This window comes from Zea mays, chromosome 5, assembly GCF_902167145.1.
Source record: "Zea mays cultivar B73 chromosome 5, Zm-B73-REFERENCE-NAM-5.0, whole genome shotgun sequence".
Classification (NCBI taxonomy): domain Eukaryota; kingdom Viridiplantae; phylum Streptophyta; class Magnoliopsida; order Poales; family Poaceae; genus Zea; species Zea mays.
In genome coordinates, this window is record NC_050100.1 from 53,778,275 (window position 1) to 53,801,804 (window position 23,530).

Below are 23,530 nucleotides of genomic sequence, written 5' to 3' on the forward strand. Positions count from 1 at the left end.
CTCGTACCTGCGAAGACGACGAGGAAGGCGGCGGATGAAGCAGAGGGACTGCGGAGGAGGCCCGCGTCCCGCTGCGACGGTGGGAGTTGCGAGGGGAGAGAGCTGCGGCGCCGCGCGGTCCAACCCTAGCGAAATGACCTCGGCTTCCAGCGGACGCTAACTGCGGGCGACTTTTGGGTTCCTATAGGTGGACAGCTTTTGAGCGAAGCGCGGCGCCTAAAGCTGTCCCAAAAGCTAGCTGTTTGGGAGCCGCTTCTGCTTCTGGCGGCCATAAGGCGCACACAAGCTGAACCAAACAGGGGCGCGTCTCTCCTCCGGTACCGGCCGGCATGAGCTCCACCTCATCGGGCCGCCGCGCCCCCTCATCTTCGGCGGCGGTCGCCTCGTCGCCGGGACAGAAGCGGGCGAGGGATGAGGCCAGCAGCGGGTCCCCATCCGACCCCGACGCCGCCAAAAACCCTCGCCGCGCTTTTGCCTCCTCCCCGTTCGCCGACTTCGGCACCTACATGGCTGCGAAGAACAGCAAGCTCGCTGCGCAGTTCGATGCCGACGCCAACACCTCAGGCACGGACGCCGGCGGTCTATTCGATGGCGTCTCCATCTTCGTGGACGGCTTCACAGTCCCTTCTAGCCAGGTGACTGCCGCGCGCCAACGGTTCATCTCATCTCAAGGGTTCTCATACACCGCTTAATTATCTCACCGCAGTATGATTACTTTAGATGCAACCGTATGATCATATCGATTTGACTTTTTCCCCCGGGGTTCGTTTTGTGTTTGGGGTTTGGTAGGAGCTGAAAGAGATTATGCTGAACAATGGAGGCCGGTTTGTCAACTACTTTTCCAGGCACACGGTAACACACATTGTTTGCAGCAACCTGCCTGATAGCAAAATGAAGAATCTGAGGTACGTAAGGGAAGAGGGCCTCTCGGTTGCCATTATCACGCTTTCTGGTTCGACCATGGTGATCATGCTGCTGTTTGATCCAGAGCATTCAGCAGAGGACTTCCTGTTGTTAAGCCAGCATGGGTGGTGGATTCCCTGGCAGAGAACCGGCTCCTCAACTGTATTTTCTCTTGTCCTTACTCACCTTTGTGTAGACAGCGTGCAAAATGGCCTGCTTCCTTCTTGCACTTTTGTTTCACTAGTGATGCCTACAGATGTTTAAGTAATAGGGCTAGCGCTTTTTATTTCCTTGTAAAACTGGTAACCCCAGTCATGTACTGGTGACATTGCTTTCTTAAAAGCAGAGGTAAAATTCCTTTTTTTTTAAAAAAAGGAAAACTTTTGTTTCATTAGTGTTATAGCTAGATTGAACATGTTGCTAGTAATACACTGGTTGATAACAGGGTTGATTGAGCTGACATTGTATGATTACATATATACGCTCTGATTGTAATTTTTTCCTGAAACTGAGGTAGATTTTTTTTTCTAATCATGAGTGTAGATTCTGAATATTTTGTTTGTTATATTAAGATAGATCGCCCCACACTTCTGTCCATCCTTATAACTATGCTTTATCATGAAGGCCTACTTGTAAACTTCTGTGTGAAATCATGATCTACACTATTTTGTTTAGTTTTGTGAACATATGTCCTCATTTACGATAGGAATATCAAGATTAATCTCTTAAAATAAGTGCATACATTGCATGCACTTATGGCTTCATATATTCATATATTTGTTTTTTTATTATTTTAACTAAGGTGCTCCTTATCAAATAAATCAGAATAGTTCTTCAAGCCGAAAGCAGATGAAGCTTTCTTCTTTCTTTTCTGAGAAACAAAATGAAATATGCCACAAGGGGGAACAAAACAACCAAAATAAGGATATTGAGTTCCAACCTTCATCTGCTCAGGAGGGATCACAGTATCAAAGTGGGGATTGTGAAAGTGAAGCTTCAATGGATACTTTGGAGCTATCAAAGGACTCGTTGTCCTCAGATGAACAGAAGGCATCAGCATTTGAAGAAAGAGAGAGCGGAGATTTCACGGTTGATGAGGGTGAATACGATTATGAAACTGCCTGTTCGGAGAGCCGTAATGACACAGATGGTAACCTTGGTGTGCCTCAATCCCCTAATGCAAAGTCAAGGTGTTCAAACTTATTCAGTACAAGATCTACAGGCAGTCATTTGTCCTTGTCATTGGAGAAAAGTGCAGCTAAACCTTCTGGCCGACCACATTCAACCCTAACAGATCCAAATTTTGTTGAGAACTATTTCAAGGTATGTAGTTGGAACAAATAACAATATTTGATTTGTCAGTCTCAGTCACATTTGGTGCTCTGTTATCAATACGTTTGCCATTTTATGTTACGAAAGCTTCTGTTACTAAGCTTTGCTGCTGCTACTCTTGTTTGGTCATACTGGTAGTTTTATGTGATGTTCTTGTTTGGTGTTGTAGTACTCTCGACTGCACTTCATTGGGACATGGAGAAACCGGTATCGGAAGCGCTTCTCAAATTTGCTAGAAGCTAAAGGCATTAAGTTGAGTGCTGATCATTCAGGGAAGAAGAAAACAATCATTCATATTGATATGGTAATCTTGTAGTGCTATGGTGAGCTATAGATATATAGAATAGAATCGCATCTTCAACAATTAATTCTTATCAAAAAAATCTTTTATTTTGTGGCTATGAGTGTGATACGTAGTTCCTTTCTTGCTCTTGGGCATATTACTTTTGCCATCAGCCCATCACATCCTGTTTAGTCGCAGAAAGCTATTCAGCCATAAAAAAAGGAAGTCAGGTTAGTTTGCAGCATGGATTTCAAATATACATTGAATCCAGTAATCATGATGGACTGATAATGTAGTTGTAAAGAGCAAAGGACCCTCTGAGGAATATGACTGTACAAAATGCTAACCAAATGCTAATCGTGAATGCAAGTACCTACTGTTGATCCATTGATTCAACAACAACAACAACAACAACTGTTAGAGTATTAGGCCTGTTAAGGCTAGGCCCATGTGGCCCATGTAAACACTATATAGCTACCCTGTTGGGTTAGCCCTAATATAGAGAATATTCACTCCAATATGGTATCAGCCCAGTTTTCCTCCCTACAGCCGCCGCTGCTCTACCCTAGGGTTTCAGCTGCCGCCGCCCTATCCTAGGGTTTCAGCCGCCGCCGCCGCCAGGCTCCAGCCTAGGGTTTCTGGCGCCGCCGGCCTCCATCTGTCGCCCCTGCTGCCTGGCGCGGGGCCTCTGGCGGCCGCCGGCTGACTGGCGTTCTACGTCGCGCGCCCCTGCTGCGCCGCCTGGCCGCGTCCAGCCGCGACCCAATCACCGCCGTGCGCGCCCTCGGCCGCACCGAGTCCGGCCGCGCCGCCCCGGGTTGTGCCGCCGCCGCCACTTCTTCCCCGGCGCCCATGGCTGGTCAGCAGCGCCCCTCTCTCTCCACCTCCTCCTTCCCTCCCCTCTCCTCCTGGGTGCGCGCTGTCTCCCCTGGCCGGCGCGCCGTCGTGCCCCACCCCCTGCCAGCCGCCACTGCCTCCCCTGCTGGCGCGCCACCCCTGGTGCCTGGCCCGTGGGGGTCGGATCCTATCTCCCCTGCCCTCCTGCCCGCGTGGGGGGCTGAGCCTAGCGCCGCCGGTGGGACCCCCACTGCTGCAGGCGCCGCCTCGGCTCTTGCGGCCGTCGCGGATGTGGTTCCGGTAGGAACTGCCGGTCTGGAGGATCCCAACCCGCCACCGCCAATCCCCCTGTCGCTGGTTGTCGATCCGCCGCCTCCTCCGCCGGTCACCCACCGGGGATACACTATCGCCGCCCTCACCGCTGCCTGTGCGGAGCATGCTGCTCGACAGGCTCGCTTGCGGGAAGCGGCCCTCGCGTGGGAGCGCGAGCGCGAGGCCGCCGATGCTATCGCTGCTCAAATTGCCGCGGCGGAACAACACCTCGCCTCGCCTGCGGCCCACGACGGCGGGGCCACCTCCTCCGACACCATGGGCGGCGTGTATGGCGTCCCGACCGCACCGACAGTCGGGACCGGGCCTCGCACCATCCCCACGGTGCTCTGGCATGACCCGGCTGACCCGCTCGTGGCTCAGCTCCACCTACAGGCTGGGAGTGTCCAGAACATTCGCCTCATGGTTTCGGTCGTCCTGGAGTCTGAGTCGCCATCCTACACGCGCTGGCGGGACTTACTTCTCCTCACCCTTCGCCGCTACGCCCTGGATGACCACGTCCTCTGCGACCCCATCGGCGTGGCGCCGACTGCTGCGTGGGTGCGCCTCGACAGCATCGTACTCACCTGGATCGTGGGGACGATCTCCGTCGACCTCCACAGCCTCCTCCGGAACCTTCCGCACGCTCGGGCTGCTTGGCTTGCCATCGAGGGCCAGTTCCTGGGCAATGCCGAGGCCCGGGCTCTCCGTCTCGACGCAGCCTTCCGCACCTTCGTCCAGGGAGACCTCGGCATCAGCGAGTACTGCCGCAAGATGAAGACCATGGCGGACTCACTTGGCGATCTGGGCTGCCCCGTGGAGGACCGCATCCTCGTCCTCAACGTCCTCCGCGGCCTCAGCGATCGCTACACCCACCTCCGGTCGTTGATCATGCGCCAGCGCCCCTTCCCTACCTTCCTCCAGGTCCGCGACGACCTCGCCCTGGAGGAGATCACTCTGGGTGCTCAGGTTGCATCGATCTCCGGCCCGGGGTCCTCGTCCTCCTCGACAGCACTGGCGGCCTTCACCCCCGACCCGTCCTCCTACTCCGTCACAGTCTGCCATTGGCCCTCGTCCTCCCGGGCCGAGCATGGGCGGCGGGGGTCGTGGTGGCGGAGGCGGGGGCGGTGGTGGTCGTCGCCGCCGTGGTGGCCGCGATGGTGGTGGGGGTGGCTCCGGCGGTGGTGCCCGTGGCAACGCACCGACACCGGGACCCCCGCAGGGTGCGCCTTGGCCCACTTTTCACCACCCGTGGTCCGGTCGCATCTCCATGTGGTCGTTCCAGGGGCCCGGTTCTGACGCTCGTCCCCCGACGGTCATGTTCGCTGGTGCGCAACCGGGGTTCACCTCACCGCCGGGGTTCGCCCTCGCCTCTCCATCGCCCTGGCCCTCGACGCCTGCCGTTTCGTCGTGGCCCACGTCGCCGGCTACGCCACCGTCCGGGCTGATTGGTTGGGACGCGGCCGCCCTGGCTGCTTTCCAGACTCCCACTCTGACTCCGCCGATGGGTCCCGAGTGGATTGCGGACACCGGTGCTACCTACCACACCACTCCCAACCCTGGTATACTCACCTCTGTTCGCCCTCCTTCTTCCTCTCTCCCTTCATCCATCATGGTGGCGAATGGCTCGTGTCTTCCTGTCACATCTGTGGGTGCCGCCGGCTCTCCCGGCTCTTTTCGCATTCCCGATGTTCTTGTCGCCCCTTCTTTGGTCCACAATCTTCTTTCTATTTGTCGGTTTACTGCTGATAATTCTTGTTCTGTTGAGTTTGACTCTTCTGGTCTTACTGTGAAGGACTCGGCAACTCGGCGCCCCCTCCTCCGATGTGACAGCACGGGCCCCCTCTACACCCTTCGGCTTCCGCACGCCACATCTTCTTCGTCTTCGTCACCTGACACATCTGCTGTTTTTGCCGCCACCACATCTACTACTACCTGGCATCGTCGCCTTGGACACCCCGGACGTGATGCCTTTCTTCAGCTTACTCGTAGTGCCACTATCCCATGTACTCGATCTCCTGAGGAGCATCTATGTCATGCATGCCAGTTAGGCCGCCATGTTCGTCTTCCGTTTTCCTCTTCTTCCTTGCATGCTACTCATGTTTTTTATCTTGTACACTGTGATTTGTGGACTTCTCCCATTACCAGTATGTCGGGTTACAAATACTATCTTGTCGTGCTTGATGATTTTTCTCATTATGTGTGGACTTTCCCGCTGCGTGCCAAGTCTGAGACTTTCCCCACCCTCCGCCACTTCTTCGCCTGGGTGTCCACTCAGTTCGGCCTCACCATTAAGGCTGGGGGTGGGCGTTCGGGTTACCCGAAATTTTCGGGTCGGGTAATTCGGGTATTTAAAATTTCGGGTTTTGAGAATCGATACCCGAAATTATAACGGGTTTTACAATACCCGAAAATTCAGGTACCCGAAATTTCGGGTTCGAGTATTCCCGAACTACCCGAACTGTTGTGTTGGCTTCGTAAAAACACATACACCCTATTAAATTAGTATAAAATATAGTTTGAATAATGATATACATGGACATATAAAACACAAACAATCTACAATCACAAGTTATGCACACTTACACATAATTATAGATGTACAAATTAATAATTAAACATGACATGAGTACATGACACATGAAAGTTCGGGTAATTCGGGTATTTCGGGTACCCGATTGTGATACTCGAATTACCCGAAATAAATTCGGGTTTTGCAAGTTGCTACCCGACATTCCCAAACAAAATTCGGGTTTCGGGTATTTCGGGTTCGGGCTCGGGTATTCTAGGTTCGGGTTTCGGGTTACGGGTTTTTTGCCCAGCCCTAATTAAGGCCGTTCAGTGTGACAACGGTCGGGAGTTCGATAACTCCGCCTCCCGTGACTTCTTTCTCTCCCACGGCATGCTGTTACAGATGTCTTGCCCATATACCTCCCCCCAGAATGGCAAGGCTGAGCGCATGATCCGCACGACCAACGACACCATCCGGACTCTTCTTCTCCAGGCGCACCTACCGCCACGTTTCTGGGTCGAGGCCCTACACACCTCTACCTACCTTCTCAACCGTCTACCTTCCACTGCGTGCCCGGCCCCCACTCCTCACCAGGCACTCTTCGGTACCCCTCCACGCTATGACCACCTCCGTGTCTTCGGGTGTGCTTGCTATCCGAACACCGCGGCCATTGCTCCTCACAAGCTAGCACCCCGCTCCACCCTCTGTGTGTTTCTCGGGTACTCCCCGGACCACAAGGGCTACCGCTGCTTTGACCTCTCCTCTCGCCGTGTTCTCATCTCTCGCCATGTGGTGTTTGATGAGTCCGTTTTCCCTACTCCACCACCACACCACCCTCCTCCGACCCTGACCCTGACCTCTTCACTCCCTTTCTGACTGACACGGTGGTCGAGCCACCTATCCTTCCTCTCCCTGCAGGTACCCACTCACCGCATGTCGGTCCTACTTCCGGCCCGGTGCCTTGCCCGGGTCCGGTCGTGTCGCCTACGGCGGTGTCGCCTCTCCGCGGAGCCCTGTCTCCGATCGCCCCCGGGCCGAGCGGGGGTGGTGGGACTGCACCGCCTGCAGAGCCGTCGGTTCCGACCCCTCCGGCCCGCTTCGCCCAGCCAGTGCGGGTCTACCAGCGCCGGCCGCCGCCGCCGGGGTTCGAACCTCCGCCACCGCTGCCACCGCCGCCGTCACCACCGATGGCCCAGTCCCCGCCAGGGACACCTACACCTCCGCTGGGGCCTCCTGCGACACGTGTCGAGACGCCGGTGTACCACCCACCGCTCCTTCACCGCGACCCACGGCATGTCCACCCGATGGTGACGCGGCACGCGGCTGGTACCCTGCCGCCCCGTGTCCTGGCGGCCACGTCCGGAGACTCGCAGGTTTCTCTGGTACCCTCCTCCGTCCGCACCGCCCTGCTGGACCCCCACTGGCGTCAGGCGATGGAGGAGGAGTACGCGGCGCTCGTCGCTAACCAGACGTGGGACCTGGTGCTCCGTCCGCCCGGCACCAACGTCGTCACCGGCAAGTGGATCTGGACACACAAGCGGCGGGCTGATGGTACCCTGGAGCGGTACAAGGCTCGCTGGGTTCTTCGGGGCTTCACTCAGCGCCCCGGAGTCAACTACGATGAGACCTTCAGCCCGGTTGTGAAGCCGGCCACCGTCCGCACGGTGCTCTCGCTGGCCCTCGCTCGCTCCTGGCCAGTTCACCAGCTCGACGTCAAGAATGCCTTCCTGCACGGCGCCCTCACCGAGACCGTCTACTGTTGTCAGCCTGCGGGGTTCGTGGACTCCTCTCGCCCTGACATGGTCTGCCGGCTCAACAGGTCCCTCTACGGTCTCAAGCAGGCCCTCCGGGCGTGGCACTCCAGGCTGGCTACGTTCCTGGTGACACTGGGCTTCGTGGAGGCCAAGTCAGACATGTCTCTGTTCGTCCACCATCATGGCGCAGAGACTGCCTACTTGCTACTTTACGTGGATGACATTGTCCTCACCGCCTCCAGTCCGTCACTTCTTCGCCGCTTCGTCGACGCCCTTCAGCGGGAGTTTCCGGTCAAAGATCTGGGCGTGCTTCACCATTTCCTGGGGGTCACTGCTGAGTCTCGCCCCTCAGGACTCCTCCTTCACCAGCGATAGTATACTCTTGACATTCTGGAGCGGGCCCAGATGAGTGACTGCAAGCCCTGCTCCACCCCTGTCGACACGTAGGCCAAGCTCTCTGAGGCCACGGGTGACCCAGTCGTGGACCCCACTGACTACAGGAGTCTTGCCGGTGCCCTTCAGTACCTCACATTCACCAGGCCGGACATCTCCTATGCCGTGCAGCAGATCTGCCTCCATATGCACGACCCCCGGGAGCCCCACCTTGCGGCTCTCAAGCGCCTCCTCCGCTACCTCCGGGGCACCGTCGACTACGGGCTGCTTCTTCACCGGTCTACCTCCTCCGAGTTGGTCGTCTACACTGACGCTGACTGGGCCGGGTGCCCAGACACTCGGCGCTCCACCTCCGTCTACGCCGTCTTCTTGGGCGGCAACCTAGTTTCCTGGTCGTCGAAGCGCCAGCCGGTCGTTTCCCGCTCAAGTGCAGAGGCGGAGTACCGTGCCGTGGCCAACGGCGTGGCGGAGGCTGCCTGGCTCAGGCAGCTCCTCGCCGAGCTTCACAGTCCCCTCTCCAGGAGCACGTTGGTCTACTGCGACAACGTCAGCGCGGTTTACCTCTCCACCAACCCAGTGCAGCACCAGCGGACCAAGCATGTAGAGATCGATCTACACTTCGTCCGCGATTATGTCACTCCCGGTGCTGTTCGGGTCCTCCACGTCCCGACCACCTCCCAGTTTGCCGACATCTTCACCAAGGGTCTTCCGTCCTCGACCTTCGCCGAGTTTCGCTCCAGTCTCAACATCAGTAGTGGCTAGTTGAGTCTGTGGAGGGATCCTTTTGTGTGATGTACTTCTTTCTTTTGAGTCCAGTCTGTGTACTCCGCTGCGTCGGTAGTCCAGACTGCGGGGGGGGGGGGGGGGGTGTTAGAGTATTCCTATTGTGTGATGTACTTCTTCTTTTTGAGTCCAGTCTGTGTACTCCGCTGCGTCGGTAGTCCAGACTGCGGGGGGGGGGGGTTAGAGTATTAGGCCTGTTAAGGCTAGGCCCATGTGGCCCATGTAAACACTATATAGCTACCCTGTTGGGTTAGCCCTAATATAGAGAATATTCACTCCAATAACAACAACAACAAAGCCTTTTTGTCCCAAGCACGTTGGGGTAGGCTAGAGATGAAACCCCATATGAAAACCTCATAGCTCAACCCCAAAGAAAAGAAAAGGGAGACAAAGGCAAAGGAGAACCGAAAAACGACGAAACAGGGAAACACATAAAAAGAGATAAAACCCACAAGAACCAGCAAGATCTAAAGGGGCACAAGAAAAGGTCAAACGATTAAGGAGGAAAAGCGAAACTACAAATCAGGGTTCGGACACGTGAATTGCACACTTTCACCCCTTCCTATCCACGACGAGCTCTTTATCAATATTCCACTCCTTCAGGTCCCTCTTCACAGCCTCTGTCCACGTCAAGGTAGGTCGACCTCTACCTCTCTTCACATTCTCGGAACGCCTAATTATTCCGATATGCACTGGTGCCTCTGCCTAATAATTGATCCATTGATTCAACAATAAACAAAAATACGAGTTGCCTGATTCTATGTGAAAAAGAGAGTCAAGCAGGTGTACATGAAATGAGGTTTATGCTTGAAAGGTTCAGTCCATATTGTAGTTTCAAATTTTGAGTTACTAGTTGAATCTATCACTAATGGGAAGCCATTTTTTATTTTCCCTTCTGTCATACTCTGCAATTCCAAGATGTAGTTTGGTAATGCTTGTCTTCAGGAATATGCTTGATTGCTTGTGTTATACTTAATTATGTTGATGACATAGTGTTTCCACCAGGATTGCTTTTTCGTGTCTGTGGTCATCAGAAATATGCCAGAGCTGCATGATAAACCAGTAGCAGTTTGCCATTCGGACAATCCTAAAGGAACAGCAGAAATATCGTCTGCAAACTATCCTGCTCGAAACTATGGTGCTGCTATTTTATTTTCCATTAATTGAGACTTATAATTTAGTTATGTGAACACATTTGAAGAGATAAAGGCTGGCATCCTCATTGGTGCATTCCAGGGATAAAGGCTGGCATGTTTGTTAGAGATGCTAAAGCTCGGTGCCCTCACCTAATGATCGTTCCTTATAACTTTGATGCATATGAGGAGGTATATATTTTTTAAGAATTCTAGATAGTCCATTTGATGGCTAACTCAACTTTTACTTTTGTTGAGTAATTGAGTTTGAGAATCTGAGTGACTGAAATTCTTGTAGGTTGCTGATCAGTTCTATGGTACTTTGCACAAACATTGCAGTAAGGTTCAGGTAAGATTATCCATGCTGGAGACATCATATCTTCATTGGTGATACATCCCCATAGTTTGATTATTAGAGATCTACATCTACAGTACTGACAATGTTATCAACAATTCAGGCTTTGAGTTGTGATGAAGCTTTTTTGGATATGACTGAATGCTTACATGACAATCCTGAGGAAGTAACACAGAGAATAAGAAGTGAGATTTTTCATGCAACAAAGTGTACTGCTAGTGCAGGAATTGCTGAAAACATGCTCCTAGCTCGATTGGCTACTAGATCTGCAAAGCCGAATGGACAATGCTTTATTCCATCCGAAAAGGTATATGTATGCTGTTGCTAATGGACATGCTCCTAACTGTGTGTGTGCCCACTGCAATTTCAATACATTTATACAAACAGCTCCATGTTCTAGGTGATTTTGAATGAGGACCGCAATATTTATTTCATGTAGGATTTTCATAGGATTCTTTTTGAGGAAAATATTCAGCTCAAACCATGTCACCTTGAAGGCACATATCTAGAAGTTCTTTTTTTTGAAATGGTGCACATCCATAGTGCATCTATAGATGTACGTGGTCGTAAAAGTTGAGATTCAAACTCGTTCTACGAAAATTCACAAGAAAATAACAAAATTCATGTGCATGTGCACTAGAAGAGAAAATTGCCTTCCAGTAAATATGCACCTTAAATTTGTTGTTTTCACATGATTTTATTAGAAAATTACATTTGAACTTTTGCGACAATGTACATCTATAGTGTCGGAGAGTGAAATCCCAACCCTAATCCAGGGTTGGGTGTATATTATATAGAGGAGTTAGGTGGGCTAAGCTCATTACAATATGGGTAATTAGGTAAATACAAGAGAACCCTATTGTTCTGAGGGGAAGTGTAGGGGCACGAGACTCGCAACTGAACACCACGGGAGAGAAAGGAGCGAGAGGCGGAGTTGTCAAACTCGCGACGTTATCGCTTTGGAGGGCACAAACTAGAGGAACTGGGTAGAGACCCAAGCGAAGAAGTGGGTGAGGGTGTGAAAGGTGTCGGGCTTGAGCTACAGAGGAAAAATCTAGAGAAAACGAGAGAAATCATGAAAACGAGAGAAATCATCCAGGATGACCAGATAGTATTGGTAACCGGAGATGCTTGGAACAAGGGGTGTCCAAAGGTCACAGTGGATGAGGTCGAAGGGGAGCTTGGGACATAGAAGAGAAGGGTAAGCGAGTATGACGCCCGAGCTGATAGAGATGACAAAGCGAGGTGGAGTTACCGTATGGGCAAGGAATGGCCGATAGTCGAGAGAGGACGTCGTGGTCGAGGTGGCCAAGACAACGGTGCCAAGTGGAGGTAGGGGTAGTGGAGGCAAGGGCGTAGGGTTGGACAAAATGGGCAGAGGAAGGTGGGGTAGGGAAGCGAATAGGGTATAGGGGACTGGAACTGTCGTAGCGAGCAACCACAACACGAGTGGTATGATCCCGTATGGTGAGTCCCCAAGGATCGAACTCCATAGAGCAACAGTTGTTAGTGGTGAAGTGACAGATCGAGAGGAGGTTCTGGATGATGTTGGGGGCAACAAGGATGTTGTTGAGGTACAACGGACCAAGAAGGACCATGTCACCTACTGAGGTGACAGGCAGAGTCGACCTATTGTCGATAGTGATGGAGGAAGGGGAGGTGGGGTTATGGGGATGGGGTAAATCGACAGCTCCAGTGTCGAGAGTGGTGTGGAATGAGGCCCTGGAGTTGGCAACCCAATCGGTGGGAGGAGGGGGCGACGAAGATAGGGGTGCGAGAAGAGAGGCAAGGGAGGCACCCTATAGAGCGACCGGGAGGGGAGTTGAGGCTAGGAGCGAGAGTGGCGCCGGCTGCAGGGAGGAACGCACCAGGAATGGGCGACGCGGTATCCGAGGCGAGAGCGCCGCCGGGGAAGCACGAGTCGCCAGCCGTCAAGGAGGGAAGGCTCGAGTCGCCAGCCGCGGACTTGACCAGGCAAGAGAGGCGCCAGTGGGGGTCTAGCCCGGCCAACCGCGCGACAGGGGAAGGGGCGCGCGACGCAGGACAGAGGCTGGGGCGGCGCCTATGATGCACGAATATTTCACAAAACTCACGTACCGGTGTCGGATACCATATCATATATGGATACCCCTTGGATACTTTCGGATACATATCGGAGGCGTATCAGATATTTCTGTAGATTTAAATAAATAAAAAAGACGGATACTCCAGGGACACCTCTCCGATACCTGTGGGATACGTCCCAACACTAGTTCAAAGTATATGCTCGTGCTCCTGTATCGCACAGCTGCTGCCCAAAGCCGCCTCTCTGCCTCCTCTTGTGTGCTCTCAGTCGCCGCAGTTTGTCGGTCCTTGGTCGCCTCCGCCGCAATTCGCGGATTCGCGGCCGCCTTCGCCGCAGTTCGTCGGTCTGTGGCCGCCTCCGCCGTAGTTCGCCGGTCTGTGGCCGTCGCCGCCGTCACCCGTCAGTCGCCGATTGAAGCAGTCGCCAGCGCGCTGCGAGGTTTGTGGCTGTCAGCCTGCCAGTCGCCGGCGCGCCGCGAGGTCTGTGGCTGTCAGCCTGTCAGCCGTCGATTGGAGCTGCCGCCGCAAGGTCTGTGGCCGCGTTCTTCCCCTCTTGCTTCTCAAACTCCTTTCTTCTCAATTTGCTGACTGCTACTTCTCTAGTCTTGTTAGATCTCGTTGCGATGAGTTCAAGTGCATCTATTGAAGCCAGTGGTAGCAGAGGAAGCTTTCTTGTCGCCAATAACCCTGCTATTGCAGGACAGGTCTTAGCTGTTGCTCGTGTGGTTCTTCGCGATGACGATGAGAAAAAGCCATTCTGGAGGTATGCTGAGATACTTAAAAGAACTAGAAAGGGTCCGGGGGGGATGTGAGGATTAGATGTAGACTTTCTAACCATGATTGGAATGGAAGCTATTCTAGAGTTAAAGCACATCTGTTGAAAATTCGTAGTTTTGGGGTGAAGTTTTGTCGAGTGGTGACAGTACATGTTTTTGAACAACTGAAAGTTGAAGTTGCTGCAGCCAGTGTTGTTGCTGATAGAACCATGCCTAGAGATATCCCACTTCTAGTTGAGGGCAATGAGAAGAGGAAGAGGAGGGGTGTTTTAGCTATTGAATCTAGCTTCAATTTGGATGTTTGGAGACAACTTGATGAACTAACAACTAGAATGTTTTACACTGGTGGTCTGCCTTTTAATCTTGCACGTAACCCATATTTTAGAAAGGCTTTCATGTTTGTTGCCAATAATCCAATTGGAGGTTATGTCCCTCCAAGCTACAACAAGTTGAGGACAACGTTGGGCGGAGGCCGAACACGCCCTCGTTCTAAGCTCACAAACCCTACTTCACTATCAATTGTCTTCGCAGACTCATTTGTTAGGGAAACTGTTTACTTCGATGATAAACCCTATTACTAATTAGAATCCTCTTTATTGTGGGAAACACTAACCTTAACTTGGGTTGGGTGATGCATTAATAGACATGAGGTAATTGGGCCTGACCCATTACATAGGGGTGAGAAAGTAATTACATGGGGAGAACCCCAAACCCTAAACGGGATTCTAACACCCCCGCAGTCGCAACTGTATCATGTATAGATAGAGACTGGAGCGAAAGTCTAAAAATACACTCGACGGTAACCCCTTGGTGAAGATGTCGGCGAACTGTTGTGTGGTGGGGACTCTGAGAACCTGAACGTCACCGACAGTGACACGCTCGCGGATGAAGTTCAGGTCGATCTCCACGTGCTTCGTGCGCTGATGCTGTATGGATTGGTGGAGAGGCACACCTGCTGGACGACATAGGCGATGTCGGGCCTGGAGAAGGTGAGGTACTAGAGTGCGTCGGTCAGGCTCCGGTAAGATATCGCGTCGGCGATCGGGGGCCTATCGTCCTCAGAGAGCTTCGCCTGAGTGTCGACTAGCGTGGAGCAAGGCTTGCAGTCGGACATGCCAGCCCGCTCTAGGATGTCGATGGCGTACTAGCGCTGGTGAAGGAAGAGACCCTGGGACCGACGTTTGGCGGTGATGCTAAGGAAGTGGTGGAGGGGCCCTAGGTCCTTCATCGTGAACTCTCGCTGAAGGGCGACGATCGTGCGCTGTAGAAGGTTGGCGGTGGATGCCGTGAGCACAATATCGTCGACGTAGAGCAGGAGGTAGACGGTGTCGGCATCGCGCCGGTAGATGAAGAGTGACGAGTCCGACATGGCCTCAATGAAGCCGATGGAGGCCAAGTAGGAGGAGAAGCGACTGTACCAGGCCCGCGGCGCTTGCTTGAGGCCGTATAGGGAGCGGTTCAGTCGACAGACCAGATCTGGCGAGCGGCGTCAACGAAGCTGGTGGGCTAGCTGCAGTAGACAGTCTCTGTCAGAGTGTCGTGGAGGAAGGCATTCTTGACGTCGAGCTGATGGATTGCCTAGTCCCGTGAGAGGGCAAGGGCGAGGACGACGCGAACGGTGGTGAACTTGACGACGGGACTGAAGGTCTCGTCGTAGTCCACTCTGGGGCGTTGGGTGAAGCCCCGAAGGACCCAACGGGCCTTGTAGCGGTCGAGGGAGCCGCTCGAGGTCAGTTTGTGGCGAAAGAGCCACTTGCCGGTGACCACGTTGGTGCCTGGTGGACACAGCACCAGGTCCGAGGTGTGGTTGGCCACCAGGGCCGCGTACTTGTCCATAGCACGACACCAGTGTGGGTCGGCGAGGCGGTGCGAACAGAGGAGGGGATCAGGGAGGCGTCTGGAGGAGTGGCGGTCGTATCAGTGGCCAGAATAAAACGGTCGACAGGGCGGAGAACGCTGGCCACGCGCCGAGTCAGCATCAGGTGGATGTGCCCGGGGTCGTGGTGGATGGCGACAGGGTGGTACACAGGCGTCTCAAAACCGGCCGTCGGGACGTCAGGGGCCGTGGGCGTGGCCGGCTCGTGGCAGTGATAGACGACGGCGGGTTTGGCAAAGCGAGCCGCGTTCGTCGACGGGCCCAGATCAGTGGGTGCCAAGGGAGGGACGCGCCCGCGACAGTGGTAAACAAGGGCGGGGTCGGCGAAGCGAGGCACGCTCATCGACGGGGCCGCGCATGGCGCAGGAGGAGTCGATGGGGTCGCGCGTGGCACATGCAGGGATGACAGGGCCGTGCGAGGCGCAGACAGGGACGACGGGGCCGCGTGTGGCGCTGGAAGAGGCGTCGAGGCCGCACGTGGTGCAACAACGACGCAAGGCGGGGTGCCTATGGGGGGAGGGTAACCGGATCGAACTCAAGGAGGGAGTTGAGATCGGTGGGTGGGGAGGAGCCAGCAAGGGGAAACACATCTTCGTCGAAGATGACGTGACGAGAGAGGGTGATGCGGTGTGAGGCAAGGTCAAGACAACGATACCCCTTGTGGTCAGGGGAGTAGCCAAGGAAGAGGCGACGAGTGGAGCGAGAAGATAGCTTATGGGGAGAGGTGGCGGAAGTGTTGGGATAGCAGGCACAGCCGAACACGCGAAGGTGGTCGTAGGAGGGGGCTGTGCCGTACAAGGTGAAGTGGGGAGTAGGGTGGCTCACCGCCTTCGAGGGAAGAAGGTTGAGGTGTGTGGCGGTGTGCTGGGCCTCTGCCCAGTAGCTGGCAGAGAGAGACGCCTGGAAGAGAAGGCAACAGATCATATTAGTGGTGGTGCGAATCATGCGTTCGGCCCAGCCGTTCTGGGTAGAGGTGTAGGGGCACGAGAGACGGAACTGGACGCCATTAGTGAGAAAGAAAGAACGGGAGGCGTGGTTGTCGAACTCGCGGCCATTGTTACACTGCAGGGCACGGACCGGGCGACGGAACTGGATGGAGACCCAGGCGAAGAAGTGTGAGGGTGGGGAACGTGTTAGACTTCAATCGAAGTAGAAAAGTCCAAAGGAAATGGGAAAAATCATCCAAAATCACCTAATAGTATTTATAACCAGAGAGACTGAGTACAGGGGAGGTCCAGAGATCACAATGAACCAGGTCAAAAGCCTGCTCAACCCAAGAAGTAGTGAATGGGAGACGAGTATGTTGGCCTAACTGACAAGCATGACAGAGACCCTCAAAATGTCCCCTACTACATGAAGGATCTAAATTGCTGGTAAGCTTGGTCATGACGTCATGTCCTAGGTGGCCGAGACGACGATGCTAAGTGGTGGAGGTGGTGGAGACCGGGACGAGAGGTGGAGACACGTCGGTGGTGGAAGGCCGGAGCATGTAGAGGGGCCCGACGCTGTCACATCGGGCAATAGGGGTCCGGGTGGCCAGATCCTTCACAGAAAAACCAGAGGGGTCAAACTCAATGGAACAAGAATTGTTGATGGTGAACCGACGAACAAAAATGAGATTATGGGTGATATGTGGGGCTACGAGAACGTCGTTGAGATAGAACGGCCCAGGGAGAACCGAGGCACCTACTGAGGTGACCGACAGAGTGGTATTGTTTCCAACGACGATCGAGGAGGGGTGAGAGGAATGGATGGGATGGGACCGAGAGAGCATGCCTGTAGTGGGAGTGGTGTGGTAAGAGGCACCAGAGTCGATCACCTAGTCGAAGGGGGGTGGGGTCATCGCCATGGTGTTGAAGGCGGTGGCAAGGGAGGCATGGTCTCATCCTCCAGCCAGCGGGGACCAAGGTGTCGAGGTGGTGGTCCCCGGAGGCGTGAGCTGGGGCGAGGCCGGAGTCGTCGGTGGGACGTCGTAGGGGGCGTCGGGGTTACGCCATAGGGAGGCGCTGTCAGGAGGGCCGACGCTGGAGGACGGGAGGCACTCAGGGCCTGGCCCGACCGCATGGAGATGGTCCCGATCCAGGGGTTGTAGAATGATGGCCATGCCTGGCTGCCACCCCCGGCCGGAGGGACCACCTCGGGTGGAGCCGCCACCCTCGCGGCTGCCCTTGCCAGGTCGACGACCTCCATCATCGGTGGAAGCCGAACGAGGAGCCGCGGGGATGGCGGGTGGAGGGCGGGCAGGGGTCCAAGCCGGCGGAGGGCGAGGGGCTTGCCCTCCCCGAAGGCACCTGACCGTCGAGAGGAGCGCTATAGAGTGCCGAGGCTGGGGCAGGTGCTTCAGTCTCTAGGGTGAGCTCCTCGAGGAGAAGCTCGTTCCGCACGACATGGAATGTAGGGAAGGGCACGATCCTCTTGATGAGAGCCTTCAAGTGGTCGTAGCGGGGGCTGAGACCACGCAGAAAGTTCAGCACCAAGGTACGATCGGTGACAGGCTCGCTGAGGTCGCGGAGAGAGTCCACCATGCCCTTCATCTGGCGGCAGTACTCGCCGACGGAGAGATCCCCCTGAGAGAACAAGTGGAACTGGGCATCGAGGTGGAGCGCCTGAGCCTCCCGGTTCCCGAGGAATTGGTCCTCGAGAGCGAGCCATCCCTGGCACGCGGTGTCCGCCTGGTCACGGACAATGTTCTGCAGCTCGATGGTGATGGTACCATTGAGCCACAAGAGGACGACGCTGTCCATCTGAGCCCACGATGGAGACAGTGGGGCGATGGGGTCGTCGAGGACGTGGTCGGGTAGGGCGAATCGTCGAAGGGTGAGGATGACCTGAGCGCGCCACCGAGAATAGTGGGAGGACGCTGGGTCCAGCATGATGGAATAAGTCTTGAGCATCTAGAGGACAACAATCGCTTTTGACTGTCCTCTGTAGTCCTTGAGCATCTAGAGGACAACAGTCGCTTTTGACTGTCCTCTGTAGTCCTTTAGCATCTAGAGGACAGCTTGACTGTCCTCTGTAGTCTCTTTAGCATCTAGAGGACAACAGTCGCTTTTGACTGTCCTCTGTAGTCTCTTTAGCATCTATAGGACAATCCTGTTGTGTAGTGTGTGTGAGAAGGTGTGGTAGTGCAGCCTCTAGGGCTATAAATATGGGTCTCCAACCCTTAGATGGGTATGGCATTGTGTAGTGTTTGAGGAAATAAACAGAAAAATTGCCCCAACTCATAGTGTCATCCTCTTGATGAGAGTTAGAGTCCCTCTACTTACAATTGGTATTAGAGGCAAACTATCCTGCAGCCTAAACATCTCGTGCTCATCTCCTTCCCGCGCCTCTCCCCACACTCAGTCGGCAGCAAGAGCTCCAACTGTTCCTTCCTCCCCTGCTCAAACGAGCAACCTTTCGTCTGAGACAGCCTCTTCCACAAGCAGCGACCCCTCACTAGCCCACCATGTCCCTACGCTCGACCACTTCGAGTGCGCGGCGCCAGCAGGAGGCCGAGGTCGCCGCGACGCAAGAACGAGAGCGAGCAGCAGCAGCGGCTGCAGCGACAGCGGCGAGGGCAGCACGGTTGGCGGCGGCGGAACTGGCAGTGGCGAGAGCGGAAGTAGAAGCAGCGGAGGCGGCAGATGCTGCACGTGCGGCGGCAGCAGAGCTCGAGGTTCTGCGCGGCAGTAGAGCTGGCAGCTCTGCTTCTGTCGACGACAACACCGACGAAGAGCTCAGGCTGGCGAGGGAAGCAGCGCGAGAGCAGGCGGCACAGTGGGCAGCCGCGCATCCCCATGGGGGCGCACGTGGCGGCAGCCCAGATAGGCGCCGACGCGCTGACGGCGCTCCGGGCGAGGGCGCACGCGGTGGCAGCCTAGATGGGCGTAGACACGCCGGCGGTGCTCCCGGCGGCGGCGACCGAGTCGACGGAGATCGCGGCCTCTACAGGCGGCGCGGCTCTCCCTCCCCGGATCGGTACCATGGTCGCCGCATGGCCCAGGCCATTGTCAGGGACATCGGTCCCGGCGGTGGGTGGCCTACCCTCACCAAGACCAACTACGTCGAGTGGGCCGTGGTGATGAGGGTACGGCTCCAGGTTCGCCACATGTGGGAAGCAGTTCGGTACGACGACGTCGACTACCACGATGATTGGCGGGCGCTGGATGCCCTCATTGCTGCAGTCCCGCCCGAGATGCAGTTTTCGCTTTTCCAGAAGCGGACTGCCAAGGAGGCCTAGGACGCCATCGCTGCGACCCGCATCGACAGCGACTGTGCCCGCAAGACCACACTGCAGACACTTCGCAAGGAGTGGGAGAACCTGGCCTTCAAGCCAGGTGAGGATGTTGATGACTTTGCTCTCCGCCTCAACACTCTGCTGCAGAAGATGGTGCAGTTCGGCGACGACACCTACGATGAGGAGAGAGCTGTTGAGAAGCTCTTCCGTTGCATCCCCGAGAAGTACAAGCAGATTGCTCGCTCGATCGAGTCTCTGCTAGACCTCTCCACGATGACGATCGAAGAGGCGATAGGTCGTCTCAAGGTGGTCGATGGCGACGAACCACAGGCTCCCTCTGGGCCTATCACTATCGGCGGGAAGCTACATCTCACTCGGGAGCAGTGGGAGGCCTGCCAGGGTGACAAGAAGAAGGGGGAGTCCTCCTCAACACGAGGCCGCAAACGCGGCAAGCAGCGCAAGGCGCGTGGAGGCGCCCAGGCCGGGGCGCGAGGACATGCTGAGGGTGGTGCACGTGGAGGTGCCCAATGCGGCGCCGTCGGCAACAAGAAGCCGGCACGAGATGACGGCTGCCACAACTGCGACAAGCTTGGCCACTAGGCCAGGGACTGTCGGCAGCCACGACGTGGCCAGGCCAACGTCGCACAGGCGGAGGAGGAGGCCCTGCTCCTGGCACATGCAAGCATCGAGCCATCTCCAGCGGCACCGGCCGCAGCGACACTCCACCTTGATGAGTCGAAAGCACGCGCTTTCCTCGGCGACGGCTCCAACAAGGATATGATCGAAGGATGGTGCCTCGACACCGGCGCCACTCATCACATGACCGGCCGACGGGAGTTCTTCACCGAGCTTGACTGTAGCGTCCGAGGCTCCGTCAAGTTTGGGGACGCCTCCGGCGTAGAGATCAAGGGCGCCGACTCAGTCGTCTTCACCGCCGCGTCTGGTGAGCACAGGCTGCTCACCAGAGTCTACTACATCCCCGCGTTGAGGAACTCTATCATCAGCTTGGGACAGCTGGATGAGAACGGTTCGCGCGTGGAGGTCGAGCACGGAGTCATGAGGATCTGGGATCCCTCTCGTCGCCTTCTTGCCAAGGTACGCAGGAGTCCAAATCGGCTATACATCCTCAATGTAAAGGTGGCACAACCTTGCTGCCTTGCTGCTCGTCGAGACGACGGGGCATGGCAGTGGCACGAGCGCTTCGGGCACCTTAACTTCGAGGCCCTGAAGCGGCTCAGTGCCAAGGAGATGGTACGAGGCCTGCCGTGCCTTGACCATGTGGAGCAATTCTGCGATGTCTGCGTGTTGACAAAGCAGAGACGGCTCCCCTTTCCCCAGCAGTCGAGCTTCCGAGCCAAGGAGAGGCTCAAGCTCGTGCATGGGGACTTGTGTGGCCCAGCGACACCAGACACACCAGGAGGACGACACTACTTCTTGCTGCTCGTCGACGATCTCTCCCGCTATATGTGGGTGATGATCCTTGGCAGCAAGGGAGAGGCTGCGAACGCCATCAGGCGTGTCCAGGTCGCTGCGGAGGCGGAGTGCGACCGCAAGTTGCGCGTGCTGCGCACCGACAACGGCGGCGAATTCACGGCGGCTGAATTCGCGTCGTACTGCGCGGACGAGGGCATTCAGCGCCACTACTCCGCGCCGTACAGCCCGCAGCAGAACGGCGTCGTCGAGCGGCGCAACCAGACGGTTGTGGGGATGGCTCGGGCTCTCCTCAAGCAGAGAGGAATGCCAGCTGTCTTCTGGGGAGAGGCGGTGGTGACAGCGGTTTACATCCTCAACCGCTCGCCCACCAAGGCTCTCAACGGGATGACACCGTACGAGGCTTGGCATGGGCGCAAGCCAGCGGTCTCTCACCTACGGGTCTTCGGCTGTCTCGCGTTCACCAAGGAGCTTGGCCACATCAGCAAGCTCGATGATAGGAGCACCCCGGGGGTGTTCATTGGCTACGCGGAGGGCTCGAAGGCCTACCGCATCCTTGACCCAAGAACACAGCGTGTGCGCACGGCGCGCGACGTAGTGTTCAACGAAGGGCGAGGATGGGCGTGGGACAAGGCGGTGGACGACGGCACGACTCCGACGTACGACTTCACCATCGAGTACGTCCACTTTGAGGGAGCTGGGGGAGTAGGCAACTCTTCTCCGAGCAGGTCTACCCCAGCCCCCAAGTCTCCACCGACTCTAGCGCTACACTCTCCAGCTCCGGCTACAACGAGCTCTTCACCACCACGCACTCCAGCCACGACTCCGGCTACAGCGAGCTCTTCGCCACCACGTACTCCAGCACCGACGGTACCCTCTCCGGGAACGTCCTCTCCGACACCAGCTCGTGTCGAGCACGACCCAGTGGAGCTCATGACCCCTCTGTCCCGCGACGAGGAGCGCGTCGACGCGTGCTACGACGGCGAGCCGTTGCGGTATCGAAGGGTGGAGGGCCTTCTCATCGACCCGTCGGTGCCAGGCCCTGCATCTTGCATTCTGGCAGGAGAGTTGCATCTTGCATGCGACGATGGTGAGCCTCGGTCTTTCGCGGAGGCCGAGAAACATGCGGCTTGGCGTGCTGCGATGCAGTCGGAGATGGACGCGGTTGAGACAAACCGCACCTGGGAGCTCGCTGATCTCCCTCATGGTCATCGCGCGATCACCCTTAAATGAGTGTTCAAACTGAAGAGGGATGAAGCCGACGCCATCGTCAAGCACAAGGCTCGCTTGGTGGCACGCGGTTTCCTACAGCAGGAGGGGATCGACTTCGACGATGCTTTCGCCCCCATGGCACGGATGGAATCCGTGCGACTCCTCCTTGCGCTGTCAGCCCAGCAGGGCTGGCACGTTCATCACATGGACGTCAAGTCGGCGTTTCTTAACGGCGACTTAAAGGAGGAGGTCTACGTACACCAGCCGCCAGGTTTTGCGATCCCTGGCAAGGAGGGCAAGGTGTTGCGCCTGCGCAAAGCTCTCTATGGCCTGCGATAGGCACCGAGGGCGTGGAATGCCAAGCTGGATTCCACGCTCAAAGGAATGGGTTTCACGCCAAGCCCGCATGAGGTGGCCATCTATCGGCGGGGCAATGGAGGAAGTGCCCTGCTGGTGGGTGTCTACGTCGACGACTTGGTGATCACCGGCGCCAAGGATGCAGAGGTGGCAGCGTTCAAGGAAGAGATGAAGGCCACCTTCCAAATGAGTGACCTGGGGCATCTCTCCTTCTACCTGGGGATTGAGGTGCACCAGGGAGACTCCGGGATCACACTTCGCCAGACCGCCTACGCCAAGCGCATTGTTGAGCTGGCTGGGCTCACTGACTGCAACCCAGCTCTCACTCCGATGGAGGAGAGGCTGAAGCTGAGTCGCGACAGCACGACGTAGGAGGTGGATGCTACACAGTACCGGCGTCTTGTGGGGAGGCTTCGCTACCTCGTCCACACACGGCCTGACTTAGCATACTCCGTCGGCTACGTTAGTCGGTTCTTGCAGCGACCGACGACGGAGCATGAGCAGGCTGTGAAGAGGATCATCCGCTATGTTGCGGGGACTCTCGACCACGGTCTCTACTACCCGAGGTGCCCTGGGGAGGCACACCTTGTCGGGTACAGCGACAGCGACCACGCCGGTGACATCGACACTAGCAAGAGCACAAGCGGGATCCTCTTCTTCCTCGGCAAGTGCCTCATTAGCTGGAAGTCGGTGAAGCAGCAGGTGGTGGCCATGTCCAGCTGCGAGGCCGAGTACATAGCGGCGTCCACTGCTTCGACTCAGGCGCTCTGGTTGGCTCGACTGCTCGGTGATCTCCTCGGGAGAGACACTGGAGCGGTGGAACTCAGGGTGGACAGCCAGTCCGCTCTGGCATTGGCCAAGAACCCCGTATTCCATGAACGGAGCAAGCACATCCGGCTGAGATACCACTTCATCTGAGACTGCTTGGCAGAAGGGAGCATCAAGGCGCGCTACATCAACACCAAGGATCAGCTTGCAGACCTGCTCACCAAGCCCCTTGG

The 23,530-nt window shown here is 56.1% G+C and overlaps 1 protein-coding gene across 7 annotated transcripts in view; it reads left to right on the forward strand.

Moving 5' to 3' along the window:
- Positions 1-215: 215 nt before the first annotated feature.
- LOC103626355 (DNA repair protein REV1) overlaps positions 216-23,530 on the forward strand; it is a 37,446-nt gene continuing 14,131 nt past the window's right edge. For 4 of the 7 annotated variants that reach the window (XR_004849267.1, XR_004849268.1, XM_008646760.4 and 1 more), the window contains exons 1-9: positions 216-635; positions 790-905; positions 989-1,065; positions 1,706-2,226; positions 2,405-2,539; positions 10,112-10,244; positions 10,343-10,431; positions 10,538-10,588; positions 10,698-10,901. Coding sequence is in view for 5 of the 7 variants with exons in the window: in XM_008646760.4 (XP_008644982.1) it covers positions 330-635; positions 790-905; positions 989-1,065; positions 1,706-2,226; positions 2,405-2,539; positions 10,112-10,244; positions 10,343-10,431; positions 10,538-10,588; positions 10,698-10,901 (1,632 nt within the window). In the remaining 2 variants the exon portion in view is untranslated. The remainder of the gene's footprint in view (positions 636-789; positions 906-988; positions 1,066-1,705; positions 2,227-2,404; positions 2,540-10,111; positions 10,245-10,342; positions 10,432-10,537; positions 10,589-10,697; positions 10,902-23,530) is intronic. The other 3 variants (XM_035958798.1, NM_001362643.1, NM_001362642.1) reach the window with 3 other exon arrangements.